Here is a 21,799-nt window from a genome sequence, read left to right on the forward strand (position 1 = left end):
TTGGTGTTTATGGTCAGATTTCCAAAAATTTTTCAGTTATAGAATCAAAATTAAATTTCCTGTCGTTTCAAGAAAACAACTATGACGGTCAGACTGCCTTTAAGCAGGTTTTAGGCTATTTTTTGTATTTTTCACATTTTTCTCCATACCTTTGGTGTTTATGGCCCTATTTCCAAAGTTTTTCTGTTATAGATATCAAAATTAAATTTCCTTTTGTTTCAAGAACACTTCAATGGCGGTCAGACTGCCTTTTTGCAGGTTTTTGGCTATTTTTATATTTTTCACATTTTTCTTCATATCTTTGGTGTTTATGGTCCGTTTTTTTTTAATTTTTGTAGTTAAAAATATTAAAATTAAATTTCCCGTTGTTTTGAGCATCCAGTATGTAATTTACTTTGACTGTCAGTCTGTTAGTCATAGTACTGAAATATAAATAAATATTAAGAAATTAAAAACAAATGTTGAAAAGGTTTCGTGATTTTTTCCTAATATACATGCTTTTGTCAACTAATATCTAAACTCTTATTTAATTGTTTATGCTTCGCTACTTATGGATGTTGTCATCCTTGTTCATATGTAAATTGACATTTAAAACTAACTATTAGAGTACAAATATATTCATATTTTACTGCTAACAAAATAAAAATTAAACTCCTATTTTTTCTTCTTGTGTTTTTATTCGCCAGCAATTTGACCTGAAATTTGACAGGCCAGCAAACTTGTACACTCCGGATGAACCCTAGAAACAAAAAATCATGCAATTAATTTAAAAGAATTCCAAACCACAAACTTTATATTTTATTTATTTAAATCAAGATTTTTGAAGCAATGGTACTATATATCTAACTATGTTTGTTGTCTGTACGTTTATAGGATATACTTAACTCCTACATTTAGTATTTTATATTTTACTCAATTAACAATTAGGTATTCATTATAAAAATTGTAGGTAATGGATTTTTGATTTTGATTAATAAGACATGCCTTTAACAATGATCATATACTCTGTTTCAAAATTTGTTCTGTTTGTCTATGTTCTTTCAATTAATGAAATAACTTTTTTTATATTACTAGCGTCCTCTAGGGGCACTTCAATTTTTTGGTTTTTTTTCTAGGGGTGGCGGTACCCTCCCCCAAAATAGTTATGAACCTTCCCAAGACCTATGAGACGCTACCCTTTAAAGGAAAACCATTTCAGAAGGACAGATAGACAAATATCCTGTAACATCATAAGGATGAGTAATTTTTACTTACCTGTTTATTATTTTAACCAGTTTTGTTAACCTTTTCAATACTTCACTAGCATAAAACTTAAACTTGGAGCCTAAAATGGATATGGATTTATGTAGGAGATGAGTGTTGGTACTAAAACATCCTTTTAGCTAATGGAAGGTTTGTATCTGATTTCAAATTATTGAGAAAAAACTTCTTCTAAATAAAATCATTTACCTATGGTACAAAACTCTTCTTGAAACTGAATGTCTTTGCTAACAAAATCCTGAATAAAATTACAAATATTTTAGGTGTATTATTAGTTTAGAGTAATGATAACTATCTAGGTTAAGACTCTACTATGTCAGCTGTGTGGTATTAAAAGAAATTCCCTAAAACTCATAGCATATTTTGACTTTCAGAAACATTCAAAGGATTGGTTGTCTGCAAGGTAAAGAAACATTCTGACATTCGATAATACTTCTAGATATTTACATTGTACAATACATGTTCATTGGCTATTCAACTAATGATTCAACTCTACTTGTTTAACTTACCTTTAGAATAAGTGATCTGCCAACCATATTCTCATTCATATTATTATTGTTGTTATTATTATTATTGTTGTTGTTATTGTTGTTGTTGTTGTTATTATTGTTGTTGTTGTTGATGTTGATTGTGTTGGTGAGAGTGAGGACAGTGTTCATCATGACTGTCAGGAAGGTCAGGAACCCAAAGGTTGCAAATTCTCCATGAGATCCTAAATAGAGTTTTGTTTACACAGATTGCAAGGTAAGCAGCATATTGTGCCTAGTAAAAAATGACATCATACAATACAAATGACAATTTACATTGTTTTTGACCAGATAAAATGTATACTTTCTATCAATAGTCATGTGTATTGTATGACGTCATTTTTTATTAGACACTTTAATCTGCTTCATTGTTAGAAATTTTGCAGGTAAAAGTTTTTATTTTAGTTTAAGGTTTTTAAAAATATTACAAAAATTTGGGAGGTGTCTAAAACCCTCCTAATGCTATAAGATAATACCACCTAAGCATTGAAATCCTTTGGTTAAAAAAGATTTTTTTTAAAAAAGCTTACTAAACTAAGCAAATGCAGAAAGAAAAAAATGAAGTCTTTTTTCGACATTTTTAAACAATCTGAAACCGCTGTAAACCACTACTTCTGGAAAAAATACACCCCTCTAATAAGTTCTCTGTAAAACTTTAATATGCTCGGTCGACCACCTTCTTCCGCTCTTCAAAGTTTCCCTTAAGGATCTTAGAAGGAAAGGGTGGACACATCTTTCTTGAAGTGTAAATGGAAAACAACAAATGTCTGCCCTATAAGAAGAAAACAAAAGTTTTAGACATTTATATCAAGATTAAATCTTGAAATTTTCAAGTTATTCTAACAAGGGTTTTTTGAGAAAACTAGATTTGAAAATTTCAAGTTCAATTTTCATCCCCTAGGAGTTACCGCATAATCATGACAAGAAAAGCAAAGATTATTTATTTAAAGTTTTAAACAAGTTTGCTTTAATAGAGGTCTTCATAAAACCACTCCTGAAGGGAGTTAATTAATGGCCATTTTTATCAGTTGCTTTGCTAAGGTCACAGAAATTCAGCCTTAAATAAATCATATATAGAGAGGTTTTATGAAAGACTTCATAAAAGCAAAGTTGTTCAAAATTTTAAATAAATAATCTTTGCTTTTCTTGTCATGATTATGCTGTAACTCCTAGGGAATAAAAATTGAGCTTAAAATTTTCAAATCTAATTTTCTCAAAAAACCCTCGTTAGAATATTTTTAAAATTTCAGGATTTAATCTTTATATTGTTACATCCTCAAAACATATATCTACCATATTATGCTATTTTGAATTTGTTATCTTAACAATATAAATGTATAAAACTTTTGTTTTCTTCAATTAGGGCAGACATTTTTTGTTTTCCATTTACACTTCAAGAAAGATGTGTGGAGGAGGGGGTTACCCGTTTAAAAATAAAGACTAGCTAAAATAAAGGTACTAATTTTGATAGGCAATAGCACTTTTAACAAACTCGCTCTAACATTTAAGAGTTAAACAAGAATGATAGAAGATATTTTCATCTCTCCCCAACTTTTAAATCCTGACTATAAAAGAGAAAGATATTTTTGGGAGAGTTTATTAGATGGGGTGATAATAATTTTTCAACAGATTTTGTAACGGGTTACAACAACCAAACCACAAATATTTGTTGAATTTGCAAAGTTTTAAAATGTATGGTCTACGGTTTTGAGATCTTACTGGACACACATTACTCAAAGACTTTGTACTATACCTGAAGGACAACCAGATCGTCCTGTAAAAGATTCTGAACTTTCTATCAAATCAGTAAACATTATTTATTTAAATCTAAAATTAAAGTTATTGAGCATGCGATCAAATTAGTAAGTATTTAGAAGTAATTAATTTAAAATACGCTTTAAAAGGATTAAAATTCATTAAATACTGAAGACAAAGTAACAGTATGTAGATGTCAGACTGTCCGCCTGTAGGTCTGTCTGACTCTGAGTTAACACCTCCAACTCCCTCAAGATTGGAAACCCTTGAGACTAGGGACAAAGCCAATTTTAAATTAATTCTAACATCCCCAGCTGACCATTTTCGACAAGCAGTTAAAATTTCTCTGTTTTTTTTATTCTGTATCTGATTTGTTTATCGTTATAAAGAGTCAGAAATTTGAATCAAGGAACTCTTACAACTTGTAATATAAACTTAAAGTTTTAAATTTTGCCAGTTTAATTATTCAACAAATAATATTTTAAAATAATATGTTAAATCACTTTATCTAAAATAATGATATCTAGCGAGTAGTTTCACTTACTATAGAAGCCAAGTACTAAACAGTAATTTTCTCTAAAAAGCAACGGTATTTATAATTTTCACTCTTACATTAATAAATGATTTGATTATTTAGAAAAAAAGCATTTTTGTAGATTTCATTAATAATGAACTGTATAAATTGGTGTATTTTAATCCTAAAATTCAACTAAATTATCTTTTAAAGAATAAAAAACTTTAGATATTTTTATTTTTATAAAAATAATTTCTGCGGTGAAAGTTCCAAAAAAACCTTATTGCATCGAAGACGACATTCTATTTGTCTGCTAGAAAGTGTAAACAATAAAACAGCTGATCAAAGTTTGAAAGTTTCATAAGCAGACAAATTTTGTAAACTTTATGTAATTATATTGTTTGTTGTACTTGTAAGAGCTTTTTAAGTTTTTAAGTAACACTATTTACCTAATACATTTAATTGACGTCAGTCCAAGTCAAAAACGTATCTAAATCGACAAAATCTTAATTTATTCATGTGAAAAGAAACATTTTTATCTTAAGTTAGAAATTTTATTTCAAGAAATTATATTTAAAAAAAAATTAAAATGTTGACGTGCCCTAATTGTACAAGATTTATCCTGAAAATTCACTCAAATGCTGAAAGAAAACTGGTAAGTTATATTATTTTATTAATTGCCAGTCTAAGTTTTAAATCCTGGCATTTGAAATGTATATTATGAAAATTTAATATTATGATAAAGGTTCATTTGTGAAGGCTTTGTTATCTTTCATAATTCCTTTAAAATTGTCTTACACCATTAAATTGTAACGCTTTCTTTTAGCGTTAGTTTTTGAGAATGGATATACAATGTACGTGGATAATATGAGAGGCAATAAATTGTCGTCAATTTTGCTAGGTTACTAACATTGACATTATTTATTGGTCAGTTCGCTCTACCAGTTCGAGGGGATGGGGAGATCGTTATTTTAGCCTGCTATAAGTTTCATTTAATTAGAGTACATGGTAATCTGGTGAAAGATCCAAGTATTAATATATATTATATAATATTGTTAAACCGTATTTTTCCTCATTTTCTACTAAATCGTTTTGTTTTAGGCTTCAGCTTTGCTTCATTCTTCATCGATAGAAATTTTGTTGGCAAATAAAAATCCTAATTTTTTAAATCACCAATACAAACTTAAATCTCTCCAGAGTGGACCAAGTACTTTATCTGTAAACCAAATTATTTTTAGGTACGTATTGTATTAAACACTTATTACAATTTAATTCAAACTTCATACCTAATGATATAGAAAACATACCCAACGTTTTTGTTTTAAATGCATATCCTCTTATGTATAATTAAGATGAAACCTTTTATAATGTCTTCATGAACCAAAATGCATGTCTGAGGCATGCAACAAATTTTGTTAAAATACTTTTTAAACAAATAACAGATAACTATCTCGCGGAAGACTGTATGTACACTTACAGTGGCCATTTTAACTTAACAATTGATTATTATGTACTTTATGTACTTTCTTTGGGTGCATTATCCCTATATTCCAAGAATCTTAAGAGATTTACATTGATGTACAACGTTAGTTGGAACCAATGATTCAACCATATTTTAAAAACCCAATGTTTTGAAGCCAACTTTGGGCACCAGTAAAATTTACAGTCCACCACCTACTTTTCTGATTATTATTATAATCTAACCTAATTAAATTAAAAGTATTAATTTCAGAGGCCTGAGTGCTAAGAGTTGGGCAGACGAGAATCATTACACAACCCTGGGTGTTGAAACTGATGCTAGTCAAGCTAAAATCAGGTTGGGAACCATATATTTTTCTTATTTAGGTACCTATGATTTTGCTTTCCTTTTGTAGGTAATAATGGGTGAACTCTATGTGTCTTTCTTTTATAGTTGTAGTTAATATTGGAAATCAAAAATAATTGTACCTATGCCATATGTATAGCATTCCGTCTTACCTTTCACAACGTAGCTTTTAATCAAAAACAACATGTTATTTCAATTTAATTTGTTAACTTGAAATAACAGGCTTTTTTAAATACTAAATAAACAATTACATTTTAATCCCAAAAGCTAAACTGTATAGGTAGATTTAGAAATATATGCATTTTTTTAACTTAAACTTAATTTTTTTTGAAAGTGATGAAAAGACTACCATAGATAAATATTAACTTAAAATAAATCCTTTAATTTAGGAGTGCGTATATCAAGTTATCCAAAGAATATCACCCAGACCATAATGTGAAAGATAGTAAAGAAGAAACTGATAGAATTCATAATAAGGTAGGTGTGTGTGTGTACCCATTGTTTCTTAGTGTTTGGACCTAAGTAGTCATGGAGAAGGACGAGACACTTTTGTATATCCACTAGGGCTATTAAGCTCCACGCTCAAGTACATTATGCCTTGACCCGCTGTCTCAAGGGAGCTACTCTTTATTACCTCACCCTCGCCGAGTATGGCAGGTGTCCCAAATTAAGTCACCGTAATGAATGACGCTCTCCGCAGAGGAGCTTTGGATAAGGGTTGTACAGATATTATGTACGTGACAATTAAGTATCTAAACCACTCAATAATCTCCCTTCTTACACAACCAGGGGAAGTTGCGAACGTATTCAACTGAGAAATTCGAGTTGCCACATGGGGACTTGAACTCGAACTCTCATCACCGTAACCCAGTGTGTTACCACTGAGCTACGACGCCCCTTTATAAGGAAGGTACCTACCAATATGTATTTATAGGCGTCTATCCGTCTATTCCTATTGGTTCAAGAAAGGTTAATAAATATTTGATGTTGAGGGGGGGTATTTGTCCTTTCCAAAAAAATTATCTATCCAAAAAAATATTCTGAAAGATGTTTAGAAATTTTTTAGGTAAGTAAAATGAAATTTCTTTTAATTTTAGTATGTAAAAATAACTGAGGCTTACAGCGTCCTGGGGAATGCCCGAGAGAGAAAAGCTTATGATTTACAAATTCTTATGAGACAAGATCCAAGGTGAGATTTATCTTTTATTGTCCCAACAACTTGCAAAAGGGGGAGATTTGGATCATTTGTGGACCAAACATCCTTGTAGTACATTTAGAAACTTCCAGAAATTTAAAATCTATAGGTACATTAGTAGCTTCGTAGAAGGAAATATTGTAAAGAAATATATCCTTTTGCCTACATAAAATTAGTAGTTTTTTCATGCAGTAAATAAAATATTAAATTACATCTTGATTTATTTTCTAGATGGAGGGACATAGAAGAAATAAGAACAAATTCCCCTCATGCATTCAGGTAGATAATAATTTATTACAATTATGTTTGAAAATCTATAATTTATAGCTGGTTATTATTACGAAAGGTAAGGGTTAAAAAAAGGGAAACTTGAAGAAAAATATTGCTTGAAAATAAAATGCCGGCTTTGGCTTCATAATTCTGAAGGTTTTATTGCTTGTTTAAATAAGGCACAGACAACCTTTCCCCCAATTTTGAAATAAATTGAACACAATGGCGGAAGGTTAATTTTTGTTTTTATATCTTTATGTCGGGTTAGGTAGTTCTTTTATTTTTATGATTTTTTTCTAATGATTTTTACAATGAATTGTAATATTTTAGACAAGACCCTATGAGTTTTGATGAGAGAGCCAGGCATATGGGCTTCAAACCACAGGTAAATTAAGAACCTTTAATTGTCCCACCCCTCCCCCCCCCGCCCCGCCCCCCCCTCCACACACACACAGTAAACTTTTTTTATTAGTTGTGAAGCTACTCCAATTCACATTTTCTTTCTGTAGTTCCGTCCGTCTGTACTGTTGTGGGAACATGATTAATTATTATCTTGGCTTCTATTATAGATAAGCTGTTATATTTTTAGAGATGAATTTTCTTACCATTAAACATCTATCATCTATTTAACTTATTTTTAAAAGATAAGTTAATCCCTAATTTATAAATAGCACCTATGCCTCTAGAGGCCTTTTAGGGCACTTCAGAAAATGGGAGGTAGTATACTTCCTAACCAATTTAAATTTTAGTTTTAAAAGAAAAAATATTTTTTTTTGGGGGGGGGGAGGGAGGGGGATTTTTTCCAGAAGCGATTGCACTCGTAAATGTAATGGATATACTTTCCCCCTAAATAGCTAAAACCTTCTCTGGACCTATACATTGTAAAGAAGAACAATATCGTTCCAGCAGCCAACGAGTTCCTCTGGTACAAACACACAGACAGGCATCCTGTCAATTTTATGTATGAATACCTACCTAAATCTTTCTTCAGGATCCAGATTTTTACAAGAAGCATGGTAACTATCCCAACAAAGTGATCAGATATATCATTGTCTTCATTGTGTTTGGCTTGGTCTTTCAGTACTATGCCATCATGTACACTTATAATAGGTTAGTCAGATGTTGGTTGTTGTTTTTAGCGAAGCTACTCTATATAATTCACTTGGTCAGTCCGTCAGTCAGTGTGTAGCGCTATGACGGAAATGTGATTTTATCGGCTACTATTGAAGATAGACAGCTTAAATTTTAAGTGAAGATTTCTATGACCTACACGAATCTTGTTTTGTCTGTCTGTCTGTCGGTTATCCTTCAAAAGACAAATCTTATTTTTAAAAGGTTTCAGGATTTTCTTTGTTTTGGTTTTATTGGACAGTAAACTACTATTACGGCCCAAAGTTTATAATCAAACACGTTCTCTCCTTCGTTTGCTTTACACTTTAATTACTTTTATTAAATGTTAATTGGTCGGAACAAACTACAAAGTGTTAAAATTCCAAACTTTAGACTATTAATTTTAATCTACAAAAAGGGCATCTATGTTCATCATAATTAGAAGTAATTCTCCATCCAGAATAACTTATAATAATAGTTTATAAGTAAAGAAGGAAAAATAGTTTTTTTTTATTATACTGTAGGTAGGTAACTAGGTATTCATTTAGGAAATTTTAGATATCTTCGATTTTCAATAGGAATGTATAAGATTATTGTATGTTTTAAAGGTAATCTACAAGTGTAACATATTACCTAGTTGTAATTGCTTTTTTTTTATCTCTTCCAGTAAATATGTTATTAAAAAAAGGTCTTAATTAAATCAGTAATAAGACTTAAGTTTATTTAAAATCCAGATTAGTATACGAACGTTTGATTAAATTATCCTTGTTTTTTTACCAGACACGTTGAGCAACTGAACGCTGAGCACATGAAAAATTTGGCCTATTATGAGGAAGCTGTGGCCAATGCCAGGTAAAAATATTAGACAAATAGTTTTAGCGGCGTAGGATGAGTCTCCATAGAGTAGTGATTAGCGCACTACGCTCTGGTTAGGAGATCCGAGCTATGAACTGATTGAGTTCTCTATATCGGATAATTTTGACATGGGTCCCGTGATGGTTTTGGACTTTTTCATTTTTTAGATTTAAGTCTTAGGCTGGTTTTATGCTATTTTAATGTCCTTCGCAATCCCTTCGATCATGGAGTCTCTTGATGATAGAAGCGTAGCTGTTATTTTTTATATAAAGCAAATACCTAAAGCTCTATTTTAACACGGTTTTAAGTTGCAAATATATTACAAAAGTATTTATTCAAAGACATCTCATTGCTAAAAGTTCTTGTTAGATGATAATTTATTCTAAAACTGAGAGACCATATTTTTTTTAAGCACTAAAATATACCTATTTGTTTGTTTTTTAGGAAATACACTGTACAAGAACAATTTGACAGATTAATATTGAAGAAAGATGTTGGTCCTGGTACTCGACAACAGACACAGGTTCACATTATTCGCTGGCTTTCCTCAAAATACCTAGTCAAGCAATGACCCCCCCCCCCCCCTGTTATTTGAAACTAAATTCCAAATAATTAATGAGTGTGTGTGCTTATATTTAGGTCAGTTTAGGTTCAGGGCAGCCCGGCAGAGTTGGGACAACGCAGAAAAGATTACTCCTCTTATTTTATTTTATATACAAGACAGTAGGGGAGAATTCTGTGCTCGATAGGCAACGCAAGGGAAAGCACACATTATTCTGTTTTGTTGTCGACTTTTGGGTTTCATTTAATTTCATATATTCTGCAGTTTACCTTTCTCACCATTTGAAATATGTAATTATAATGCAATACCTATTGGTCTCTAAAAAGTTTTTTGTCTGTATTTTGATTATCCTTTTTTTATTCTCTATATTTCTGTTTCTTAAGCTAATATTATTAAAACAAATATAAATGGATTTCAAGATTTTTATTTTATTTCTCGTGAAAATTTTTAAAAAGTGCGAAGTATGATTCTTCGAGCTTGGCTTAGAACCGGTTCTATTCCAGCGAAAATTAATCGAATTCGAGGCCAGTCTAGAAAATATCTTTTTTTTATTTTAACCAACCAAATCCGACTTAGCCAGGGGAAAATATATTTTTTTTTTTATTTTAGGGTCACCAAGGATATCCATTAACCGTAGACGCGGAGACAAAACAAGATATGGATGTAGATGAACTTATTTTCTTAAAACCAATTCCTAAGCATTCCACTTAAGTGTTATACCTATTTCAGTTTTTTTTTACTTTTTAAACAGTCTATACAAGTTGCTGAATTAATACCTACCTATAATCAAAATAATTATTTGAGCGAAATAAGCATTTGAAAATTTTGGGAAACATTTAAAATTATTTTAAGGAACAGAAAAGGTAAAAATTTTAGGTAAATTAACGTTCTAAAGAAAAAAATAGGAAATACTACAATTATTCTTAACTATTAAATACAAATATTTTGTTAAACTTATATTTCTGTAAAAATAAAAATACTATTTAATAAAAGAATATTTATTTTGACTTAGTTAATTTTGAGATCATACAAAAATATAATTCATTATTTACATTTTATATGGGATACTTTTTTACAAAATTAGCGCAAATTAAATGGATAAGTCAATGGTAGTTAAATTGATGAACATAATTGAACCTTTTTTTAGGAAAGAATTATTGGTAGAAAACTTTGGACACTTATAGTTTGGAACCTATGAAAGTGCCCAAATAAGTACTGTAGTCATGAAACTTTGAGTATCAATACAAAAAAATTTAGCTTGTTCACCTAATTCAATTAAATGAACGGTCCTTAGTTATAAAGTTGTTGCGCTACTAATAATCTTATAGAAATATATGTACATTTATTTTTCAATATGAAATATTTTTGTTTGAGTATTTAAAATTAATATCAATTTTGGACATATGTCATAAAAAAGGCATAACAAAGGGAAGACGATTAATTAATCCGTCATTTTCCTATCCCAGTATAGTATTCAAATAAGACTCAATTAAGGTTATAAAGTATAAAACTAAGTACTAAGATATATAATGCCATAGTATTCTGTTTCTTGACAGATGAACTAGATTGTGAGAAAACACTTGGCTGCCACACATCAACCTGGTACAATATATCATCAACTTAGGCTTTCTTTTAGTAGCGAAGCTACTCTATGTTTTCTTCTTTTGTCTAATTGTCTTTTTTTTTGTTCTATATATTTAGTTCCTATATCTCCTCCTGTTAAGGTACTCTTCTGGGCAGCGTTGCGGAGCTGGGAGCCGTGGTGCCGCCATATTTTGCCGGAGCCTTAATTTTTGTCAAAAAACGGCTCCGGCTCCGGACTAGATAAATAAAGAGATTTTTGTTGACTCTGTTCTGTCATGTGCAAATGCCCCTATTAAGTTTTTCAAGTCCATTTTTATCAAAAATTGAACTTTTAAAACCTTCAAAAGTCAAAAATAGACGTGGAAAAAAAATATGTCAAGTTTTTCCTTGATTTTAGGCCAGAGCCGCACCAAAATCAAACGGCTCCGCCACGCTGCTTCTGGGGAAGGGTTATAACATTATTTATAGAAGGGCACCTGATGCTTCAACAACCCAGGCCATGCAGACAACTAATCTTGTAATTCCACCAACTGAATCCTATTCGCTCTCTCTATGTATATCTTTTTATCTATCTATCTTTTCATTTCCTGTATCTCACTAATAGTAATATATCCCTGTGTTTAGACAATCAATTTGACGTCATTGTCATGTTCCTACTAAGAACTTCCCCCCTTAAAATTCTCCTAGCCCCACCTAATAATTAGCATAAACATTGTATATTGGGTTCTAATTAAACTACCTAAATACATTTAACCCTAGACAGATGCAATCCAAGCCAAGCCAAGCTAAAACTGTTTTTGAAGCTTTTTTAAAGGGGGCATCAAAATATACTCTGACTCCTGTAGAATCATGATGCAGAGTTAAAATTAGGTAAAATGATAACTCACACCGTTTTTTTGGGGAGAATTTAAAGATTTTTTCTCTGTTCATTGAGTAGGTACTTTTTACTAATTTATTTTTTGTGTCCCTTCTTTTAAAACATTGATGTCGAATTATCCTCTGAGGTTAGTAATTTTATTAAAGACAAAAGCTTAGTTGATAATTTCCTGATCGTCCATCATAACTGTATCAATAAGATGGATGTATCCGTTGGTACACTCCAGGTTAGGACGGACTATTTTACCCTGAAAATAAAGGAAAACTTTAATGTTACATGTTGAGAATAGTATTCTCATGCATAGAAATGAGATACAACCAAAACAACTTGAGGATAGTTCATTATCAGATTTAAGACTCATTGAATAAATATATCCTGTATAATGGCAGGTGTCCTTATCTTATACCCTACCAGCTAAACTTAGGTACTTAAAACTCAATTAACCTCAATGCTTTAAATGATTTATATTAAAAATTGAAAATGTTTTTAAAATTCAGATGTCTGATATAATGGTGAAGATTCACAACTACCCTACATACAACTCTTGTTGTCTATTTTGTCTTCTTTTGTTATATTATCAAGTCGACCATTACTTCCCATTTTAGTCCTCAAAGGGAAATTTTGAGATGTGGGGGTATTCTATTGGGAGCATTTTTCGTGGGGGAGGGTACCAACCCATAAGCTGTAAGAAGCTTTTTGTAATTAAGAACCATATTGTTCCATGGGGGTGAATTAGCTACTGATAGACATTCTGTTACTTTTATGATGACCATTACAGGCCATGTTTATTTACCTTGACATTCTCTTTCCATTCTACATACCATTCCCAGTAGGAACGCCTCTGTTTGTCGGTCAACTCTACTCGGGTAAATTTCAAACCCCCAGCCTTAGAATATAAATAATTTTATTAATTAAATGATATTGTTGACAACTTTTATTAATACAAAGAACTTAAGAAATATGAAAATTGAAAGATGCCAAGGGCGTACCTCCTTCCCTTATAAAAGTTATTGTCATTTTTTTTGGGGGGGGGGGGTACAAAACGTTTAAAAATCTCTTAAATTATTAAAAAGCATAAATTTAGATCTTCCCAGAAAGAGACTTTTTAAGAAGCCTCTTCGCCAATTACAATAGGTAACTGTTTTCCATTATAAGGAAGCTATATGGGATGTTTTGGGCTATTTGTTTAGAAAATTTGGCTATTTTTGTAGTCTTCTGCCTTTGGACAAAGGGCCTCCAGACGCTAGGGGCAAAATAATTATTTAGCTGCTGCAGCACTGTTTTACTCACCTCTGTATCGACTGTCTGAGATGGATTTCTTCGACTTCTTTCTGCCAATTCTTCAATACTCAAGCCACGGTCATCTGTTATTATCAAATGTCTGCGCAACGTGTTTATGGCCTAAAACAAAAGTAACAAGATGTTTGTTTGTCTTTTGTTTGTTTCTAACTGCTGAACCGATATGGTGTTCATTTACAGGGTAGCTTCTCATAGGTCCTGGAAAGGTTTATAACTATTTTAAGGGAGAATACCACCACCCTCCCAAGAGAAATTATCTGTAGAAATAATTAACTCCATCCCCCGCAAAAAAAATTTTAAACTAAAATTGGGTTATGGAATTCAACTCCCCTCTCCTCAAGTAATAAGTAGCGCACTGACAAAATGAGCTATAGAGTAGCTGTGCAAATGAAGATATAGGTACTTACAAATTCAGGATAGTTGAGATCTGTTAGCTTGACAAAAGCTTGAGTTAAATCTCTCTTAACCTTCTCCCAAGCTTCATTAGAGGGAACCATGAAGGTAAACCTAAAAATAATTATAGATACGCTTTTAACACGGCAGCGTGTTGTGCTAGGAATACAACAAATTCAGCGGCATTTTGTGCGCTAGTCCCCAAAGTCTTAACTACGTCATTAATAACCAACTATTTACAGAGTCGACAAACATCCTTGAAATTATATATCTTTGAAAATTGATCTGAGTTTGATACCTAGAGATGTTTAGAAGTACAACTTCTCTTTGTTTAGTGTATGTTCCTTTGAATGTCAGTCTGTAAGTAAAGCTTGTTTTCTGTGAACTATTTTTGTTTTTTTATATTCAAAATTTAATCTTGCATAATGCATTATTATCGTTTTTAAAATTATCAGTTGAAAAATTTGAACACTGATTGTTGTAATCAACAAATCAAGATCAAATACCCAAGGGTTTTAGTCCAACAAGAGAGTACCAGTATAATCTATAGTCCAGTGTCCCCTCCTTCCCTGATTTTACAAATAAAAACTTACTTTTTATTTGGCATATCTCTGGCTAACATATCCATCAAACCGGTTGCATAAGTCAAACTTCTTGAATGGCTGAAACAATTAATATTTTGTTTTAAAAAATATTTATTGTCAATCCAATGTATTAAGTTAAAAGGGAATTTCTAACAGCTTATTACCGTGGCGTGCAGACGGTTTTGCCAGGGGGGTGCACTTAACCCCTAATCGAGGGAGGTTGTATAATAGACAACAAGAGGTTTTTTTCGTGTCCGGGGGGGGGGGGGTAGATAGATCCCCCAAGGTGTCTACCAACTTATTCAAAATTTGTAGGCAAAATAATTTCCCCAAACGAAGTAATTCACTTGTTTATATCTGACTAAATATTAAAATGAAAACAAAATTGTCCTGTGGCTCAATTTTACACGTAGAAAAATGTGTACAATTTCTAACCAGTCATATAATCAAATTGTTCCTGCACCTCCGCTGCTAATTTTTTAGAGGAAAGGTTAGTAAACACTAGGGGGAAGGGGTTAAATAACTGCCCGTTCCCAAGGAATATCAAGTTAGGTCTTTGAAAATCAACCAATAGCTTCGGGAATATTAACAAAGCCAAGTCGCTACAAAAGAGTAGAATGCCATTTGCTGGCAGAAGAAAAAGGTCTTTAACAGCTGGATCCAGGTAGATGTATATTTATACATCTATACTATGAATTTATTCTGTGAATAAAAAGGTACTTAATGGGGGAAAACTCCAATTATACCTCATGGTAGGATCTTGTCTCAATTTATCAGCCACAGTTAAGCTTGGTACACCAAGTACATGATCTATCACGTGGATCACTCCATTTATGGTTCCAATATCTTTCTCTAAAATATTTTAGTTTTATTGATTTACGACGCATTGGACACAAATTTTCAAAATCAAAGGTTACCTAGATATTATTTTGACTTGTTACTGTTCAGAAAATAACAAATTTTACCTACAAGTTATTTTTAAACAAGGATGACAGCATCCATGAAAGCGAGTTTCAGGACTGAATAAGCAGAATATAAATGTATACAAGTCAAAACAAAATTGTAAGTAACTTTGTTGAAACCTACTTAAATACAGGATAATGTTTAAGGATATACTTACATTTTTAGGACTTGATTAAAAAGATGCTTTGCTTATAACATTGCACTTTGCTGTCCTTGGAATCAGTATTACAAAAATCAGATCAATCGGACAATTATAAAAGGGTTAGTTACATGAAGTGCATTTATCGAGTTTGATAGCAAGCATAAGTTACATAGATGTAGTGAAAACTATTGAACAGAAAAATATGCAGTTCACTATAAAGTTTAAATGCATTTCGTGCAACTACCTCTCTATTTTATTTATATCTATAAAGGACTAAATTATTACCTACTGCTGTTGCATTAATACCTCTTCCTTCAACACTAAGCACCTAAATATAAACAGTTTAATAAATAATTCATACAAATGTTAGCAAAATAAAGATAGTTTTTATTGGCTTTGATACTATATTTGCCCAGTGAAAGAGAGGGGACAATGGGCTGTTTATTACACAAGTCCCCAAAGTTTTTTAATAACGTTTCTTATTCGTTGGCTTAACAACTTTCACTTGTGGACTTTAGTTAATTTTGATAGGTTGATTCATTCAATTGAGTGCTCAAACGTTTCAACCACTAATTTTAATGTACATAAGTGGTAATTTTGTCTATCACATTGGGGATGTACAATACATCATTGTCTTATCCCTTTAGATCCCTGATATTTGCCGGCTTGTCCGTACGTCTGAATGAGAACTTGAAAGACGCATTTCTTCCCCTAAATAAACAAGGATGACAACATCCATAAAAGCGAAGCACTGAAACGGTAGGACAAACGGACATTAACACTTGTATAGTATCTGAACTGAAAAATCGGAACATAAATGTATAAATGTCGAATCAAAATTGTAGGTAAATTTGTTGAAAAACTGCTTAAAAACAGGATAATGTTTATGGACATACTTACATTTTTGGACTTGATTATAGAGTTGCTTCGCTTATAATGTTCTTCTTTGTTGTCCCAGGAATCAATATACCAAAAATCAGATCAAACGGATAATTAAAACACTTGAAAGTTTGTTGTTAAAAAAGTAGAAAATTCAACATGTTTAAAATGGACGTACGGACATTCTGGTAATGATTATAGAGTTGCTACGCTTTCTAAATCGTACCCAACTACTACAGGAATCATCATGCAAAGTTTGAAATCGATAGGACAATTCTAACATGCCTAAATTAACGAATAAAAGCTATCTATCTCGGACGGACGGACGTACGGACCGACCCTAATTATAGAAAAGCTTCGCTTTTAAAAAACCTTTACCTGATTAAGCTTGTTGTATCTGAAGTAAATATTGTTAACAGGCTTCAGTGCAGGGGCATAATACATCCTTTCACCAGTTCTACATTAAAGAGTCACGTTAGAAATACGTTGGAAAAAATTTTTATAGCATTAGAATTGATCTATCGATTTCAAACTTTGATTGGTGATTTCTGTAGTATTAAAAGCGAAGCTTTTCTATACTTAGGGTCGGTCCGTCCGTCCGTCCGTCCGTCCGAGATAGATAGCTTTTATTAGTTAATTTAGGCATGAAAGAATTGTCCTATCGATTTCAAACTTTGCATAGTGATTCCTGTAATAGTTAGGTACGATTTAGAAAGCGTAGCAAATCTATAATCATTACAAGAATGTCCGTACGTCCATTTTAAACATGTTGATTTTTCTACTTTTTTAACAACAAATTTTTATGTGATCTAATTAACCGTTTGATCTGATTTTTGGTATATTGATTCCTGGGACAACAAAGAACAATATTACAAGCGAAGCAACTCTATAATCAAGTCCTAAAAATGTAAGTATGTCCTTAAACAATGTCCTGTATTTAAGCAGTTTTTCATCGGATTTACTTACAATTTTGTTTCCTTCGACTTTTAAACATTTATATTCTGATTATTCAGTTCTCACACTATAAAGAGTTAATTTTCGTTTGTCCTAACGTTTCAGTGCTTCGCTTTTATGGATGTTGTCATCCTTGTTCGATTTAGAAAGCGTAACAACTCTATAATTGTTGCAAATTTTTATTTGATAAAATTATCCGATTTTAGGACAACAAAGTACAATGTTATAAGAAGGGCATCTCTATAATCAAGTCCTAAACATGTAAGTATGTCCTTAAACATAATCCTGTACTTAAGCTTTTCAAAAAACTTACTTACAATTTTGTTTAAACTTTTATACATATTCTGCTTATTCAGTTCTGGCACTTTACAAGTGTTTATGTTCGTTTGATCTACCGTTTGAGAGCTTCGCTTTTATGGATGTTGTCTTCCTTGTTTTATATTTATTTACATGGTTCCAAGAGATACACTATAGTCTACATAAGTTTTAATAAACTCCATGCTTTGGTTGAGCAACATCTTAGAAGAAAACATATATGATAATATCCATGAGTAGCGACGGAGCACAAAAAATCACGGATAAAAAGTGAATTTTAGAATTTAAACTATTCTTTTAACAAAAGGATAATCACGAAATCTATAAATATTGTCATACCCTAGCTAAGTATGTAGTAGCAGTGGTATAAGAAATAACTTGTTTTTACCTCATAATTTCATTTTTATTAGAACTGATACGCTCCCTGAAAGAAAAATTAGGATTACTATATTAATAAATTATTTCGGATATGAAAGAAGCTTTATTAAAAAGCACAAGAATCGAATTGACCCTACAAAATTATTTGTATTGGGAATGGTTGCTGCACCCCTAGATTGTAGATTATTCCCCCCCCCCCCCCGTATCATAGAATGAGTTTTTAAGGAAATGGAATTTAATGTCTTAAGGCATTATTTACTGCCGCTCCCCCACCCCCCTCCCAAAAAAAAGGACCATAACCGGTCTTGCATATTGCATTTTAAACACCAATGTGTATAATATACGTACAACCTTGTATATACATAACAGACTTACATTAGTTTTAATGTAGCTGCGCTACTAAAATAATAAAAGAATGACTTTTTTGCGCATTTTCTGTTAAGTTGTATGTTAGCGTTTAGTATAATCTACAATTATAACGTCCAACTGTTTTAATTTTGACCAAATGTATAATATTATATGAAATGTTCATAATTAAGAACACTTTTACTTTATAAGCGCATTTGACTAAACACAACTTTTCGGATAATACGCGAAAAATGTCCCTTTTATACCTACATATTTTTCTTACCTTGTATAATGAAGTCCAAAGAACTCCTCTCTCAAAACTCTATGAGCTAGAATGTAATCTAATCTGTTCCTGTCAACTTTTCTAAATAGAAAAATAAATTAATCATTTAGACGTATTTTTATTAAAAAACAAAAACTATTATTAGGGTCGGTCCGTCCGTCCGTCGGTAAGTATGTTAGAATTATCCTATCCATTTCAAACTTTGCTTGGTGATTTCTGTAGTAGTTAGGTGTATGATTTAGTAAGCTCAGCCACTCTACATATAATGGTTGCCAGAATGTCCGTACGTCCATTTTAAACATGTTGATTTTTAACTTTTAAAAACAAATTTTATATGTGATATAATAATCCGATTGAACTGATTTTTGGAAAATGATTCTTATGACAACAAGGTTAAGTATTATAAGCGAGGAAACTCTATAATCAAATACTGAAAACGAAAGTATGTCCTTTTACTGAATTCTATATTTAAGCAGTTTTGCAAATAATTTAATTACAATTTTGTTTAGACTTATGCATTAATACTCTGCTTATTCAGTTCTGACACTCTAAAAGTGTTAATATTCGTTTGTCCTACCGTTCTAAAGCTTTGTTTTTATGGATTTTGCCATCCTTGTTAAATTAAAAGCCAAGAAACACTTTTACACATTGACATAATTTAAAGACGGACGGACATAATCTTATTATGAAGATTCTACGATAAAGATATCTCACCTAAAAGCTTCATTTGAAGGTGCCAGTAAAGTACCTTCCTAAATAAACAAAACAAAAAAGATTAAGTTAAGAATTGTGCATGTTTTTGGCTATATTTACAACCCTTTATAAAGAGTTGTACTAAGAAAAATAGTTTCTTTCATGATAGGTCTAATAACACCATTTTGCTAATTTTAAAATCCAACTAAATCTAATTTTTGAGAAAATTATATTTGAAAAATTTAAATTTAATTTTCATCCACTAAGAGTTACCGAACAATCATGACAAGAAAAGCAAAGATTGTAAATTTGAAATTTTGAACAAGTTTGCTTTAATAAAGTTTTTCATAAAACCACTCCTGAAGGGAGTTAATCAATGGTCATTTTTATCAGTTGCTTTTCTAAGGTCACCGAATTTCAGTTTTAAATAAATCATATATAGAGTGGTTTTATGAAAGACTTCATAAAAGCAAAGTTGTAAAGAATTGAAAAGTATGAATATTTCTTTTTCTTATAATGGATGAGTGTAGGCTCTTAGGGGATGAAATTTGAACTTGAAAATTTCAAACTTAAATTTAAAAAAAAATTAGATTTAGTTGGATTTTAAAATTGGCAAAGGGTGTGATTAGACCTACTTACTGATACTGTGGTATCCGCCGAGGATAAATGGCAGACACCGGAGTTCAATTAGATTACGGCAGTGTGACAGACGTGGACACGCTTCTCTAGCTTTCACTAGATAATGATCAACATCTATTTTCAGTTGTCACTTTATTGAAGGGTTAAGAGATACTGAAGCTATATACAACAAACAATAATTACATGGATAGGAATAAATAATCATAACATAAAAGCATAAATAATACACATACAGTGGTCAGTTTGGGCAATAATGATTCCCCCATCCCTGGAAAGGGTGGGGGAGAATTAAGAATACAGTTAACCATAATAAACATGACAGATTCAATCATTAATTCTAAGCGTAGGGAGGGGGTCACTAGACCCCTTCCCCAGGACTCGGGGGAGGGCCATTGACCCTCCACCGAACCCCAGATCAGGGGTGCCATAGACATGGCTCACGGTTGCCGAATACCACAACTCTCCCCTCGGAAGGCTGGGAGGTGGTTTCCCTACCAGACTTCCGACAGTGGTTGAGGCCTTCGGCCCGCTCCTTAGGGCTAAAATATATACAAACGATAATGATTCAATGGAATCCTAGTGGTGAGTATCTTCTTAGGGTTGATGGGCTCCCAATGTGGGATAGAAGGCAGAGGCTGACTTGGGTTGGATACGTTGGTCAGCGCCGGCAGGTATCAGGTTTGCTGGTGGCACAGTTGTTGCTGGAACGGTCAGCAGTGGGGCCTGCTGGTTGTTGTTGGCAGCGGCCGGGGCACTGGCTGCCAGGTTGATTGTCTGAGCAGCGGCCTGTCCTCCTGAGGGGCCGCGGGGTCTGCCAGAGGGCGGTCCTGGCCTACCTGGGCGGTCATGCCCGCTGTCAGTTGATTTCATAGACACCATTTCCTCGGCTGCTTCCCTGCCGATGGGAATGGCATCCCAGTCCACTGAAAAGTCCCGGGACTTGGCATGGTTGAGCCTGGCTCTAGCCAGCGCTTTCCTATATAAAGCTGGGTGGTACAGGAACACTTGTGATATCGCATTCAGGGCTGCTCGGACTCCTCCCTGTGCTGCTGCCAGAGAAATGATGGTTAGGTCCCCCAGCAGTTTGAGGATCAACAACAGCAAGCACAGTATGGCTGCGCCATCTCCCCACTCGTGGATGGCTTGTCTAAATCCTGCCCAGACATCCAGGGCTGCCTCTCCTTCCTCCGCCAGTCGGTCAATGTTGTAGGACACTATCCCATGGTCTCCTGTGGCCGAACAGCTGCCTTGCTGAACGCAGGTGCCATAGGATAGGCCGGTCAGCATGGCACTCTTGTATGCTGGGAACGCCAGCAGTTGTTGCCAGTCGTTCAACTCAGCCTGCGAATACAAACCACCTGAACTGAAGTCATCTAAGGGTTCTGTCAACAACTGCTTAGGCGTATCCAGCGGGGGTGGCCTCTTCTTGGGAGCAGGGGTTAACTCTATCCAGCCTTCCTCCGCGTGCACAGTCAGGGGGTAGGTGGAGGAGCAGGGAATCTTGGTGGCGTGCTCACTGTATACCCGTGTCACAGCGTCTACAAAACCTGTGGGCTCTACTGGCACTTTGTCCCAACACTCCTTGTGTTCGCGGA

At 33.0% G+C, this 21,799-nt stretch overlaps 3 protein-coding genes across 3 annotated transcripts in view; 1 reads left to right on the forward strand and 2 right to left on the reverse strand.

The window, feature by feature from the left end:
* Positions 1 to 572: 572 nt before the first annotated feature.
* Positions 573 to 3,627, reverse strand: LOC145325419 (uncharacterized). The gene is made up of 5 exons (XM_080168405.1): positions 3,541 to 3,627; positions 1,770 to 1,972; positions 1,450 to 1,498; positions 1,255 to 1,324; positions 573 to 739 (listed from the first exon to the last, which is right to left on the reverse strand). The coding sequence occupies exons 1-5, from the start codon at positions 3,599 to 3,601 to the stop codon at positions 676 to 678; spliced, it is 447 nt and encodes a 148-aa protein (XP_080024531.1). The 5' UTR covers positions 3,602 to 3,627; the 3' UTR covers positions 573 to 675.
* Positions 3,628 to 4,435: 808 nt separating this feature from the next.
* Positions 4,436 to 10,880, forward strand: LOC145326070 (uncharacterized). Its single transcript, XM_080169165.1, has 11 exons — positions 4,436 to 4,711; positions 5,158 to 5,294; positions 5,789 to 5,872; positions 6,271 to 6,358; positions 6,979 to 7,070; positions 7,308 to 7,355; positions 7,677 to 7,731; positions 8,338 to 8,456; positions 9,237 to 9,308; positions 9,756 to 9,834; positions 10,483 to 10,880. The coding sequence occupies exons 1-11, from the start codon at positions 4,646 to 4,648 to the stop codon at positions 10,582 to 10,584; spliced, it is 942 nt and encodes a 313-aa protein (XP_080025291.1). The 5' UTR covers positions 4,436 to 4,645; the 3' UTR covers positions 10,585 to 10,880.
* Positions 10,881 to 11,307: 427 nt separating this feature from the next.
* LOC145326069 (fasciclin-1-like) overlaps positions 11,308 to 21,799 on the reverse strand; it is an 82,260-nt gene continuing 71,768 nt past the window's right edge. The window contains exons 17-28 of the mRNA XM_080169164.1: positions 19,587 to 19,624; positions 18,873 to 18,953; positions 18,252 to 18,287; positions 16,973 to 17,051; positions 16,001 to 16,043; positions 15,357 to 15,462; positions 14,620 to 14,688; positions 14,041 to 14,140; positions 13,625 to 13,735; positions 13,128 to 13,220; positions 12,503 to 12,581; positions 11,308 to 11,471 (exon numbers count right to left, since the gene is read on the reverse strand). Coding sequence (XP_080025290.1) covers positions 11,359 to 11,471; positions 12,503 to 12,581; positions 13,128 to 13,220; positions 13,625 to 13,735; positions 14,041 to 14,140; positions 14,620 to 14,688; positions 15,357 to 15,462; positions 16,001 to 16,043; positions 16,973 to 17,051; positions 18,252 to 18,287; positions 18,873 to 18,953; positions 19,587 to 19,624 — 948 coding nt within the window. The 3' untranslated portion in view covers positions 11,308 to 11,358. The remainder of the gene's footprint in view (positions 11,472 to 12,502; positions 12,582 to 13,127; positions 13,221 to 13,624; positions 13,736 to 14,040; positions 14,141 to 14,619; positions 14,689 to 15,356; positions 15,463 to 16,000; positions 16,044 to 16,972; positions 17,052 to 18,251; positions 18,288 to 18,872; positions 18,954 to 19,586; positions 19,625 to 21,799) is intronic.

Source organism: Acartia tonsa, chromosome 8 (assembly GCF_053477335.1).
Source record: "Acartia tonsa isolate MP-2025a chromosome 8, ASM5347733v1, whole genome shotgun sequence".
In the NCBI taxonomy this organism is placed as follows: Eukaryota; Metazoa; Arthropoda; class Copepoda; order Calanoida; family Acartiidae; genus Acartia; species Acartia tonsa.